This window comes from Epinephelus moara, chromosome 16, assembly GCF_006386435.1.
Source record: "Epinephelus moara isolate mb chromosome 16, YSFRI_EMoa_1.0, whole genome shotgun sequence".
In the NCBI taxonomy this organism is placed as follows: domain Eukaryota; kingdom Metazoa; phylum Chordata; class Actinopteri; order Perciformes; family Serranidae; genus Epinephelus; species Epinephelus moara.
In genome coordinates this window covers 18,942,230-18,956,210 of record NC_065521.1, presented here as the reverse complement: position 1 = coordinate 18,956,210, position 13,981 = coordinate 18,942,230, and the positions used below count along the sequence as shown (strand labels likewise).

The window sequence follows — 13,981 nt, the reverse complement described above, 5'->3', positions numbered from 1 at the left end:
GCAGATTTCTGTCAGGGGATGGGATTGAGGGAATCAAATCCTCTGATTCCAAGCTGTCCGAGACTAGTCTAGTTCATTACGTAATGATTAGATCGAAGCACAACACGGGATCAAAACACTGAAAGTTATTAGAGCTCATGTGTGTGCCCAGAGACAAATTTTGATGTGATGATACAATAACTCCTGCACGATTTATTTCTTTAATGTTTTGAACCTGCTCAGCTCACCCTATAGATCCCACCTGAGCAGAGAGTGGGCTCTTAAAATGACAGACGGGAGTAGTCAGTAGTAGAGTGATTGGCAGCTTTCTGTGGACATATCTGTTGAGTTTACTTGTTCAGATGTAGCTTTCTAGGAAGTGGTTTTTGCTTCTGTTTTATTAAAATTGATATATTATGCACAAACCTTACATTTACGTTTTTAGATTTACATAAAACATTTTGAAATGAAGAAGGTTCAATAAAAAAAGAATTCCACTGAGGTATAAAAGACCTTACATCATAGTGTTACTGCCACCATGTGGACAAACAGAATGAGGAATCCAAATCTGGGACAAAGTGAGAAAAAAGTTCAATAAAATTGAATTAAATTTAAATAAATTAAGAAATCTCACACTAGCATCTTTATCCTTTTAATAAACTGGACTGTCATGACTCAGAATATGACTTGTTATTATTGAAAAAGTGAACTATAAAGACACACAGTGTGTTTTTCCTAATTCCCCTCTCCGCCTTATATTACAGAACAGATCAGGAGTTTCATTTTTAAGTAACTGCATATTTTTATTGTGTTAATCAAAAACAATCAGACATGACATTTCACAAAGACCTCTGGGAGTATTACAGTGCACCACGTTAACTTTGGCCTTCGACCTTTGAACTTTCACCTACAGACCGCTCTATGCACATACACACACCACTGTTCCTTTGCCATTATATACAGAGCTCTGCTTTCCCCCAAAACTCACACACACACACAGACCTCAAGCACACATTTCTCTCTTGCTCACACAAATACACACACACACACACACACACACACAAGCCTCTCCTAGCGAGCTGTCGTACAGGGGTGCGTCACATGGCATGGGATACAATAGGAGTGTTGATTGGAGGGCTGTGTGAACAACAAAGACTCTAACTGGACACTGTTCAGGAGGAGGTTTTTTTTTTCTTTTTCTTTTTACTATTGGCTGTAATGTCCAAAAAAATGTTGAGGATGAGTCCTTTTCAGCAGAACATGAACAATACAGATGTAAATCTACATTTATAAGAAAAATAAAAATCCACCACAACATATCAGCTTATCTTTGCACATAAATACATAGGAATAATAATAATATTCAACATTGTGCTTTCTTTCTCTCGCTCTTTCTCGCCACCGCACCATTGTCAAACGCATTAGCCACTAACATTGGTCATGCAATTTCAAAAGAGCACAAAACAACAGCTGGCCTAAAAGAGAGACTCAAGCAAATTTGACATCACTACCATTGTAAATTATCTCTTACTTAAGAAACAAAAGTACACATCTAATAATCTCCATTTAGTGAATTAGTAATCTAAATTAGTTCTGTGGTTTAAAAGCAGACAGGCGGCATCTTCATTTAAACTCTTTTTTTTTGCAGTAGATCCTGGATGTGGTGTCAAAATGCAGAGTCAGTCTTTTACAGGAGTCAGTCAGTTTAGTTCAGTTCGGTTTAAAGAGTTAATTACATCTCTATAAAGAAGGTATATAAATAACAATGACAATGATTCCATACATCTAAAATCCACTCACAGACCTAATTTGTGCTGCCTCCAGTTATCAGGGCCTGTGTGAATTAAAGAACACACCAAAAGCCAATTCTGTGGCAGCAACACAAGTTAGACCATAAATTCATCATAAAAATCTTACTGAGATTTCATGAATGCAAAACATAAATGCATGTTTTATCTTACACAGCCAGTTGCTTTCTTTCATGTGGATAGACTATGATATAATAAAGTATGGTACCACAGGTAGGCTCCTCATCCGAGCCCGTACACACAATGGACACTAAGGGGGCAGGCTACACACATCATGTCAGCACAGACGACCAACAAACAAGGTTTCTTTACAGATAATACACAGAGAGAGATTAGACTAAAGACAGAGAGAAGGAAGACCTTATCGTACTAAATGTCCATTAGGAAGAGATGACATCGTTAAGCAGCAAAAGTCAATGATATTAATGACTGTAACACTACGTTGAAAGTGATTCCAACAGTTTAAGAAATCAGATGGAAGGTTTTTGTTTGTTTGTTTGTTTTTTTGCAGACAGTGAAATGCATTGTGGGTAGCACAGAACAACAGCTTTCTGCGCATTTTACCGTGCTGGATGAGGAGTCAGAGACTCGCTCAATCTTATATTATTTGCATATATCTATTTATCACAAACAACATATGCAAGAACAGTGTAAAAGAGCAAGGAGTAGAAGTACCGCTTAGAATACAAAAAAACAAAATCATACTTTCACTCATAAATATCATGCTAATATATATACTGTACTGTAGCCCAAAAACATGGGTTGTCATACTAGAGTCCACTTCCCTCTTCCTCCTCATTGTATTAATGCTTTCCACCCAAACCACCATGTTCATGATTTCTCCTTGATGTCAATGCACTAAACATTAAACACAGCCCAAAATAAAAACCAATAAATAGTGATTTTTAAAGTGAGGTTTTAGATCATGTCAAAACTCTTCTTCTATATGTGTTTTCAATGCTTATTACATTGTTTGTGTGTGTTGAAGATGCTACATAACTAAAACTTGTCAGGATGTAATCCAGGTTTTATTTGGGCTTTTACTTGCTCTTAGAGATTGACGTCTTTGTGCTCCAGCTTTGTCTGTGTACTGTAAACATCTCTTCTTTCTCTCCCATCATGGAATGCCAGTAGTTTTTCCACCCCTTATTCTCTAGTGGTTTGGACCAGTAAAGCAATATAATCATATCTTGCTAGATACGACTGCTCTCTAACCATGACTGCAAGTATTGTGTGATTTATTTTGCTGCAACATGCCTCAATGTGCCTAAGGAAACCACTAAAAAACCTACTATATAATATAACCAGTTTTGCAACATGCTGATCTGTTCCACAGGCTGACCCACGCTGCTGGCATCTCTACCTCTTCTGTGACTGCATTATGTAATATGCACACAAAACCATGTGAAAAGTGAGGTTACTGGAAATATGTGCAACAGGAGCACCACAGGAAGTTGATCTATTTCTGTAGAAACAATGTTTTAAAAAAAAGTGTTTATTTGTCTGCATGCTTGTGCAATTGCACATAAATAGTTAAATGTGTTTCCAGTTAGAGATCATTACTTTTCAGTATATTCCAGTTTCTCCATTCACTTCCGTTATGCGCAGCACTCCAGTCCACCATTTTTCTACATTAGTATGAAATCTTCAGGTAAGAAAAGTTGTGAGGAGAGTTCATCCAAAACTTTGGGGTTGTTGTTGTTCTGAGTGGTGTAGTCCATAGAGTAGGTGTTCATACTGTGAGCCACTATCCAAATATGACATGTAGCTGGCATGTAGTAGGCAACCTTTATTACCCAACAAAAGATGTGGTAATCCTGTACTGTGAACCCACCTTCCATATTCAGTCAGTGATAAAGGGAATGACAGGTTAGTATAAGTTTATTGCCCACAGATAAAAGTGGGTTTACTCCCACGTACCTGCTTGTACACTTGACTACGCTAGTGGAACAGTGTAAAGGGATCGTGCAGAATCAATTTGGGCAGTAAGGCAGCACATGCAGGGGCTGGCCAGTGGGACGAGGACTCAGGGATCAGGGTACCATATAGTGGGGGCATCCATAGATAAATATACACAATAGAGGAGGTGCTGTGTGTGTGTCTGTGTGTGTTTTTATGTGCGTGGGTGTATCTGTAACCGTGAACACCTCCAAGAGTTCTTGGTCTCTCAGTCTCATTCTATTATTCTCCTCCTTTCTCATTGTATCAGTCATTCTTTTCTCCCTCTATGTCTTACACTACGTTTTTACTCCCCTGCACTGCGAGGCGCCCGAGGGTTTGGTTTCCCATCGTGGGTCCGGCGGTTTCTCCCCTTCCTTATCTCTTGAAGATGCTTCCACTTCTTGTTAGCTGGGCGGACAGCAGGGCCCAGAGGCGGGACATCCTTCCCTGGAGCAGGGAAGGTCTTTTCCACTTGGTCACCGCCGGCGTTCTTTCGTGCCCAAACTTGCTCACAAATCTGGTCAACGGTGCTCAGGTTAGGATGGTCCACCAACTGCATGAAATCCCGGTACCAAAGCTTTTGATTGTTCATTGGGGGCCCACCTCCACTGCGGGGGTCTAATCGGACAGGGGCGTCAGAGGGTAGATTGGAGACTGAGGAGGATGTTGAAGGTACAACTTCCAAGGTGATGCCTAGTAAGGTTTGGGTGAAGCCGTGTTCCATGGCGTGGCATTGGTAGATGCCGATATCTCTTTTCAGGACACGACGAATCAGAAGGCCTCTGTCTGTCTGGAGTATGCGATCATCTAGACGCACCTGGAAAACAAAAACAAAATTCATTGAAATATTTGAACTGCACTATGTGTACTCGTGCTGTTTGTCTTCATGGTGCTACACACACTTGTACAATGTCTTTGATTAAATAATTTCTATAAACATGCATATGTATGCAGAATATGTAGGAGCAGGGATAAGATTTTGGTAATGCAAATGTTCTGATTTGCATTTGTAGTCCAAGTAGTATTGACCAATCTCATTTCAATAGTAGGTAAACAGTCTGGGTCAGTCTAACCCTAACCCTAATCTCAGAACCCATCAGCTAACGTCTGAAGAGTTAGGTTTATGTTTGCTTCATAAAAATGTATCTGCATTCATCTGCAGACATCTGTTTTTTAGAGAGTATCCTAAATGACTGCCACAAGGAAAAGGAAATCTTAGCTGGAATATCCACCAGCTAAAGCAGATCAGGCCGGGGTATTGGCCCTCGCCCCCAGGGGCTTCATCTTCATCAGACGATAGCCGATGGGTTCTGAGATTGTAGAGGTAACTACCTTGTACATGTGTAAAGATGATTCTGACCCTGATTAATGGAAGAGCTAAGAGAATGGCAGCTAAACTGTGGTTCTTACGGTGGCTCTACATGACACTGCACATATTGCACTGAAAGCAACTATAGGGTGAAGCCTACGTTTTATCAACAGCAAAACCTGAACAGTCAAGGTTGGCAGCTTTTCATCCCCTGTACTGTCAAAGGACTTCTCTTTAATCTGATTTGACTTTGGCAGTAATAATCATCACCAAGAAGGAAAAAGGCAAAAAAGGATCTTCAGTGCCAATGTCTTTACAGAGCATTTAAGAACACACTGACTTGAGTGATTCTGTTTAACAACAATGTTGTGGGAAAAATGAATAAATCTGGATACAGTAGACATTTTCATGACTAATACAGGACTAAGGTCCTTTTTTAGACAAGAATCATAATAAATGTTTTACATGAATTGCACATTGTTGAAAAAAATGGCTTCATGAGATACACAATGTTGTAAAACCTTTTTGTGACTTTAGACAATATCTTCGTCAGATCTCTTGGCTATATCCCCTCTCCATTCTCTACCATCCCTCTCACCTCTTCCCTTGGGTTCTGTGGATGTTTCTGGAAGGTCCAGGTGACTCTAGCCTGAAGGGATTTGGGGATACACTCCAGGAAAGTGCTGCTTCCCTCAACTCCATACAGCTTTCTCTCTGCAACGCGGTGCTTATGGTGGTCTGCAGGGGGCAGCAGAGACAAGGACATTATGGGGTCTACTGTAACTAAGGACATTTACTCACTCATAACAATCCTGGTCCAGGCGAGAATTAAGAAGGCAAAAAATAAAAAAGAGAGGAGAGGGCAGGACAAGACAAGACAATGCAAGAAACGTCAAGAGAGACAAGGGCTAGTAAAATTACTGGGCAAGGCAAGACCTGAACAAAATAAGAACAGACAGGACGGATCCAGGAAAGACAGGATAATATGGGACAGAAACAAACTGAACTGATAATACTAACGGTCTAAGAAACCAAAGCTTGAAACAGTTTCCTGATATATAAAGACTCAGTTTTGAAAATACTTTCTGGGTCGTTTTCAGTCTTGTGAGCAAATGTATTTAAACATTGGCATCTCAAGAAAAATTAGCTCAACTCAATAGAGGTATTATTACAGTAGAGTCGTAGTCAGCACTGATTAATTAAAGCCTCTGTTGGCTGTTGATGGCAAAGTTTAATCCGTCACACATAATGACAGCATCCCATAGAACACTAGTGAATATTTGTCAGGACCTAAGGGGGTTGATTTGAACATTTGGTCACATGTTTGATGTGTGACACCAAGCAAGGACTCCTCTGGTCCTGGCGGTGCTTAGTCATTATCAAACCTCATCACTCATATTGGCATCATGCATAACTACGAATCGGTGTCCATGCCCCAAATCTTAACCACAAGTGGGAGTACATCAGTGCTCAAATTTCTACAAGATTTACAAAATATACCTAACATCAAGACCATGACTTGGTCAGAATGAGATCACTTTTGTTTCTAGCCACCAGCGCTACACAGCACTACACAAATTATTGCGGAAACAAAAGTTTGTAAACTTCTAAACTGAACCCTGATCAGCGCTTTGGGGTAATGCTTCTCTCATCACAGACAATTACTTTGACCTTTATTAGTTTTACACAACCGGGCTTGCATGCCACATGATGTAAGCGCATTACTCAGGAGCTCCTAAGGTTTGAGCGATTAGCCTGATTCAGTTTTGTGGCAGAAAGACAGATAGCAGCAGAATGCTGGTATTGTGGTCTGGGAGGACAGAGGTCACTGGGGGTGAAGGGTGGAGGGATTTGGGATTTTTTGGCACAGGGACAGTGAGAAGTCTGATCCTGCTCTGGCTCACAGAGACTCTTGGCATCTGAATGAGGCACTATTCTTTTATACAGAATATACCTCCGCAGCAGTCAACCAAAAAAAAAAAAAGTCACAGCAGTCAGAGCTTTCATGTTTTGATTTGACGAGACAAGACTACAGTTTTAGAGTCATACCTCCGGAGCACAGGGTGTTGGGGTCTCCGTTCCTTACATCCTGGCGACGGAAACGTCTGTAAAATGTTGTAGAGGGATTAGGAATTAAAAAGTATTGATTTTACTTGCAAATGAAAACGTTTTCATTGTGTTTGTTTTCTGCTCAGTGTAATAAATGATCATCTGGTGTGTGTATTTAGTGTTTGTGTCACAGACCTCTTGGTGTTTGGCAGGTAGCGAGTACAGGATGTTCCATCCCAGGCACAGTATGGGTCTCTGGCCAAGCAGCACTCAGCACAGGCCTTTCCATACACACTGCAGCGGTGAAGGGGAACCTGGGCAATGCCTGTGGCTGAGCCCAGATACAGCTGTTGCTGTGAGGACACAGAGTGGAGGGACAAGTTTTAAAAGAGTTTCAGGACTCAAAAAGTCAGTTATGATGTTATGATATCTCCTTGTGATGTTGCATCTGTGACAGTTATAAAGCTACTGGGCCACATCGTAGGCGACGCCGTTATCTAGCCCTGACCTCTGCTTAGGCTGCCTATCAGGCTATGGCTGGCTCCACTGGCCTGATAGGCAGTATCATCTTAATGCTATGTCCCGCTCAGTAGTCCAGCCATTATCCATAATTAGTCCAGTGTGTTCACCTCCTAAGTGATTGCCCTCAAACACTGCTGTTGCATACTTCAGCACTTGGTTATGACTCCAGGTGTATCGTCTTTGAGACAGGCTCGTTTTAGACCCTGATAAAATGTGCCAGAGTGAAGCTGACCAGAACGTTAAGGATCTGTTGGGTCCTGGCCCTTTCATTTACTGAGATTTTGGGTAAATGAAAGCACAGCATAAATGGCTCCTGGCATGAATCCTATCCTGCCTGTTTCCAAGCCCCACACTTCCCTCCAGCTAAGTTTCTTTTCCATGCTTTCCAAACTTTCTACAGTTTTGGCCCTGTTTTGTCTAAGAGACTGCTCTTGCACATCTGGCAGCCCCTTTTTGACTTTAAATGTCCTCAACAACCAGTACAACCAGTGCTGCATGAGCCTGTAAAACTACAACCTTTAGGTTCTACCCTAATGGGGAGCCACAACGCTCCAATTTTTTGTCAGTGATTTAAGTATAAAACAAACATACCCGTTTTGAGGAGATCTGCATGTCGATGATAGATGAGGCATCCTGAAGAGCAGAGGAGATGAGACAGCAAATTAATTACCATGTCACTTCTCAAATGAATTAGCATTATTAAAGACTAATATTTTAAAATGCATGAATTGCCATGTATTGTCACTCAACATACATTCAGTACATAAGCACTCATATCTACAAGACATGAGCTTCATCTTAGTTTTCTTACTTTGAAGACCTCCAGCTCTTCCAGTAGAAGCTCCTCCATGTTGTTCCAGCTCTCCTTGGGAACATTGATCACCTTTAGTACAGTCCCTTTGTCTGAAATAAGGGATGCAGTCAATCAAGTCACACGTCATAACACAACATCTCAGAATTTAAATGTTTAAATATAAAGTTAAGAGATAAAACTGAAATCAAATCATTCACCTGTGCCAATAAACATAACGTCATACTGTCCATCTGCGGCGTTGACTCTGTCCACAGCAATCTGTGTGAAGCTGTAGTCCACATTAGTTCTGACGAAGATAGGCCGTCGACTCATAGGGTAGACTGGGTTATACATCAGAGGGTGGTGACGTGCAAACTGGATCACATCATCTGGGAAACCCTTTGTGGACTCAAAACTGCCGAATGTCTTGCTGGGACACTGATGGAGGAAAGAGAAAGTTAAATTTATGTTCCAGCAGAAAGTCCTTGTTTATAGAAACTTGCAGACAAGCACATATGAGTTACAACTCAAGAATAAGTGTTGCAAATGACTATTGTAAAGTTTCATTTGTAGTTTTTTTTTGCATGTGCATTTTTGGTGGTTCACAATTTACTGTGCTTCAATGGGGATGCAAAATGGTGCAAGTAAATTTTAAACATTAAAACACAAACTCTGTAAATCTGAATAACCGGGAATGTACAAGTATGCACGTTTCGTATTTATAATAGGATTTAGCTGCTGCCAAGTGCTTTATAATCCAGCCAATCCACTTCTACTGTAAAGGATTTGCTATAGCTCTGCAGAACAAGACTGACTGTACTCAGAGACTTGTTGCCATGTATGGACTCAAATGTTCCATATGACTCATACTATATTTGCTGGGCAAATTTGTTTTGTGTGTTCTCTGCATGTAAACCAGTATAAAATGCCTGACTTGACAAAGCCATGTCCAGCCGGCCACAGTGAGGTGATTATGGTGTGATGGGTCACAGGGACGTGAGAGATTTTCTGCAGGTCAGAGTCCAGCCTCCCTCTCTAATTAAAATTCCAGACTTAGACTTTCATTCCAGATACTAACATTTTACTATATTACTCTGTCCCGTCATGCAGTTTTCATACTTTGTATGTTGTGTCCAGGAGTTACAGTTTGCTCATAAAGTGAAAAACTTTTGATCTGGTTTTTGCATTTCAAGCTCTGAATCTGCTTTCTGTGCAGTTTTGCATAATTCTCTTGTAAGCAGGATCGTTTTCTTTTAATTTGATTCGTTCCGCTAATTTTACAACCCAGTGAGGTGATGGTGGCGTGAGAGAGGGTTTACTGTAGGCCAAATACAATTACTATTCTGCAGTCATACAATGGGGATTGTTCTGCTGTGGCAGTAACAGCTGAAGCTCTGCATAACAAATCCTGCTGACGCTATGCTTGTGTGCTTAGCAGAACGTAAGAGCCCTAATAAGCACATATTGATTGGGTGGACTGTGGAGAGCTTTTGGATAAATAAGGTCTAATACTGTAGGTGTATGAAGTGCATAGACTCATATCACAAGGATATTACATGACATTAATGTATTCATAGTGATATGACTTTGTAGTTTTACGCTTCAGTGTCCCAAATGGAAATATTAGAAACCAGGGAGCAAAAGTTGTTGTGTCAGTTACTTATGACTCACATAAAACGTACTATAACGATACCACAATGTTAAAGTATTCAATTACAAGGGAAGTTTTTGCATTAACAATTTAATGATATAAAGGTTATACATCCAGGAGTTCACTTATGTAAAGGAAAAATAAAATGTTTTGAAGGATCAGTAAAAGTACTCACTTTGCTCCATTCAGACTGTAACTATATAAAACTATAGCTGTCGTATAAATGTAGAGTACTATGAGTGTCGAATGTGTATGTGCAACACGTACTATATTTTTTTCTGAATTGTAGTAGCATAAAATGGAAATACCAATTAAAGTACAAATACCTCAGAGGTGTACTTAAGTACAGATCCTCTGTAAATCTACTTTTCACCGGGATGAGAGACTGCTGACACTACTCTATGGACGAGTTTTTGTCAGTTATTAACATACCATTCCCGGGCGTGGGTAGGGGACCTTTCCCTGGAAGGGGACCCACTGGTAGTTAGGCCCCTCTTTGTGAGCGAAGGGCCCCAGGAAGGCCCTCCGGATGTCATTCATGGAGTAGAGACACACAGCTGAGCCTTTAAATACACTGCTGCTGGGGGAAAGGGGGAGCTCGGTTAGGAACATCAGAACACACACACTCTTACCTTTATCTCCTTTCTCTCTCTTTTGCACACACACTGACAAACACATACACACTTGCAAAGACACACACACATAATGAAAGGACTCTGACCTGGAAGTAGAGAAGACAGTGTAGACCAGAGGGTTCTTTCTGTCCCTGGTCTGCAGCAGGAACACGTCGCCTGAGGACACACATACACACACGCAGGTCAGGTGGTGGTAGTCCAGAGGTCAAAGGTTAAGAGAAAGATAAGCAAACCCTACGGCCTTGTCTACTTAAAAGAGACATTTCAGTAACAACTCAGCCGTGACATGGAACCAAATCCACTAGCCTGCAGCTTAGAGCAGTGGTTTGTCAAATTTATTTCAACAAGATTTAGTCCAATTAAAATGACTAAATAAATTGCACTTCTCAGGTTGGCATCTGCCATAAGCAAGATGCATAATGAATAAAACATTGTAGTCAAAACTAAGATTTTCCACTCTTTCAACTAGTCCTAAACCATGAAAAGTTAATGTTGGGCAGGTGTTTTAGTAGAATAAATTCAAGAAGTTCAGATCAGCACACATAATTCTACAGGGAGGTCCTTGCTGAAGATTTGGCCTCAGGTATGGTCAGAAAACTCTCAAGAGATAAGGGACTCATTGTTCATATGAGGGAATGTGATGGGCAGCTCTAGCCTAAGGTAGGGTCAGGATTTGGACAAATTCTTCCACTAAGTTCACCTTTCGCTGCGTCACCAGATGAGCACTAAGACAGATCATATTATGGCCCACAGAAAACATCTTTTCAATGAGTCTTTTATTTTAGATAGAGGGAGAAAAAGACAACTTCTCATGTCTAGTTTGCTAACATAGTGGTGCAGAGATGAATCCTAATAGTTAGTATTTAGCACTCCCGGTTCCCTCATCTTGAAGTGAATGGGTTTTTGCTTAGATGCCTGAAATACTGTAAGGTCTATGGTTAAAACAAGCTTTAGAAACTTTTACATCTTGTTCTATGAATAAAAAACATCAGTAAATACACTTCCCACTCGTGAATTGTAAAGCTTTTACATTTCTTAAAAAAGACGATTGCTAACAAGTGGTTAAATAAGACTACTAAACATGATTACACCAAACACAGCTTTACAGCCTTGTTGTACATTTGTTCTCCACAGAGCTTGTTTTCTGCAATAATCAAAATTCCAATGGGAAAATTCCATTGACTTTTTGACAAGAGAACCAGGGCGATGGTTTTTCCTAAACTTGTGCCAGCTCAAATGACAACTGTCACTAGCAGATTGTGACTAGCTACTTAAATATTACTGCTCCTGCAACATAAAAATGCTGCCTTGTAGAAACTTTAATATTTCCAGTTGGTTTTCAACAGAGCTGCCAACATTAGCCGACACTCTGATATTGCATGACATAACATTTATTTAGCTGACACTTTAGCCAAAGTGTTAGTGCATTCAGCCATGTGGGTAAAACTCCAAAAATTGCAATAGTAGCATCCAGGGCAAGCTTTCACACAGTGGGGAAATACTACTACTACATTTTTTACATATCCCGTAGCCCAACAAAATGTCGTTAGTTCCAAGGCAGAGGAGCATTTCATTAACTAATGTTTGGTTCTCTCACCCCTGTTGGCAGTAAGCTAGTTAATCACACACGCTAACTTCTTTTTACCCACATTTTTTATTGTATGAAGTTATATAGGTTCCATAAGGGTTAAAGAAGTTTTATCTCTTAGTTGTGAATATTTATGAGTACAGTGCTCGGGTGAACTGGCACCAGATGTTTGTGGGACAATCTGAGTAGAGTGAAATTATGTCTTCTTTATCATGAAATATTTCTTCTGCCCACAATCCCTGCTTTAGAAATGTAGCCTCGCTTCTGGATCCTGTCTAATGAATCACATTGTTGCCTTTTGTCATATGAAGTCTCACCAGAGACAAGCCTGCAACTTAACTCTGAACCCACAGCAAAAACACTGGCTTCGGATCAGGCCAGAATCTATTACCAATTAATCTCTCACTCATGCTTTCTCCAACTCTGCAGGAATGTGGGGCTGAATTGTAATCTACAATTGAGGTCAGAAATCTCGGTTAATTTATTATGCTTTCCTCGACTTTCTCTCCCTGTGCACCCACAGAATGTGCTTCTGGGTAAAAGAAGCAAGGTTGGAAAATCGGCCCAAATTTCAACTCTTTGTTTAGCTTTTGCTAACTTCTGAAAAATAGGATTGTCACAGTGCACAATAGTTTGGATGGATACAGTCGAAAACAGGGACAGAAAATAGTAACCTAGACAAGTTCCCATGACATTAGGACATCTGTTGTAGCCAGAACATCTGCTGTGGCCAGAGGTCTGTTGACTTACCTCAACACAGATCTGTTGAGGTCAAAAATGTGCTTTTTCCAAGCTCAAAAAGACACATACGATGACTTGTACTTTCATGCAAGGCTTCAATTCAAACACCACTTATGTTACATCATGCTTTTTTAATATAATTTTAGTCATAGAGTTTACACTTTACAGAATCTGCCTGTGTGCATAGTGAACTTACGTAGTTCGTCAAAGTACGTGTCGCTGCCGTCGGCTCCTGGTACAGAGCAGATCAGACGGGTCTTGAGGAATGTCGTCCACTTGTTCACCAGACTTCGCTGACCACCCATGTCATTCTGATTAAAGACAAAACAGTCAAGAGTCATTTTAAAAGGATATTACATTTAAAGGTGTGAAAGAAGAGAAGCAGTTTTACACTTTAAACAGAGTTTTGACCTCATTTGTTACAGAATCTGTCAAATAGCCAGGTGGAGTGGCGTGATGCAGACTGGTGTTTGTTTGTCATCCACTTTAGTTAAAATGTTGGACATGAGTGACGAAACAATCTCTCACCCTGCAGAGCTGTCCGATGCGGGAGTAGGTGGACTTTCCCAGACCCTGGGCCTCAACCGCCGTCTCACGGAAGAAGAAAAATACCTTGTCGTCATCAGGGTTTTCACTTTCAGGGACCCAAAAGGAACCCACAAACTTTGGTTCTGGTAGACAGAATCAAAGAGGAACAATGTCAGTTTGTCACAGCCAGATTATAAAGTGAACTAAACTGAAAAACATTGATGCCTAAACTGAAACATAAATACACACACAGACCATTGAGCCAGCGGGAGTCATGCTGTTCAGTTCGGATGGAGGGGCGTTTTCCCAAGCTTCTGAAGATGGTGAAGTCCCGTCCCATTAAGTCTGTGGCCACACCCGCATATAGCTCGTCACCTACGTACGAGACAGAACCAATAACTCACCGATTGATCATTGGACATTTACTGATGACTAGG

At 40.7% G+C, this 13,981-nt stretch overlaps 1 protein-coding gene across 2 annotated transcripts in view; it reads right to left on the bottom strand.

Annotated features, from left to right (window-relative positions):
• Positions 1-756: 756 nt before the first annotated feature.
• sema3b (sema domain, immunoglobulin domain (Ig), short basic domain, secreted, (semaphorin) 3B) overlaps positions 757-13,981 on the bottom strand; it is a 98,883-nt gene continuing 85,658 nt past the window's right edge. For both annotated transcript variants that reach the window (XM_050064827.1, XM_050064826.1), the window contains exons 7-18: positions 13,800-13,919; positions 13,545-13,687; positions 13,213-13,327; positions 10,774-10,843; positions 10,485-10,629; positions 8,620-8,839; positions 8,420-8,511; positions 8,200-8,241; positions 7,282-7,439; positions 7,087-7,142; positions 5,636-5,775; positions 757-4,545 (exon numbers count right to left, since the gene is read on the bottom strand). In XM_050064827.1, the coding sequence (XP_049920784.1) occupies positions 4,033-4,545; positions 5,636-5,775; positions 7,087-7,142; positions 7,282-7,439; positions 8,200-8,241; positions 8,420-8,511; positions 8,620-8,839; positions 10,485-10,629; positions 10,774-10,843; positions 13,213-13,327; positions 13,545-13,687; positions 13,800-13,919 (1,814 nt within the window). In that variant the 3' untranslated portion in view covers positions 757-4,032. The remainder of the gene's footprint in view (positions 4,546-5,635; positions 5,776-7,086; positions 7,143-7,281; positions 7,440-8,199; positions 8,242-8,419; positions 8,512-8,619; positions 8,840-10,484; positions 10,630-10,773; positions 10,844-13,212; positions 13,328-13,544; positions 13,688-13,799; positions 13,920-13,981) is intronic.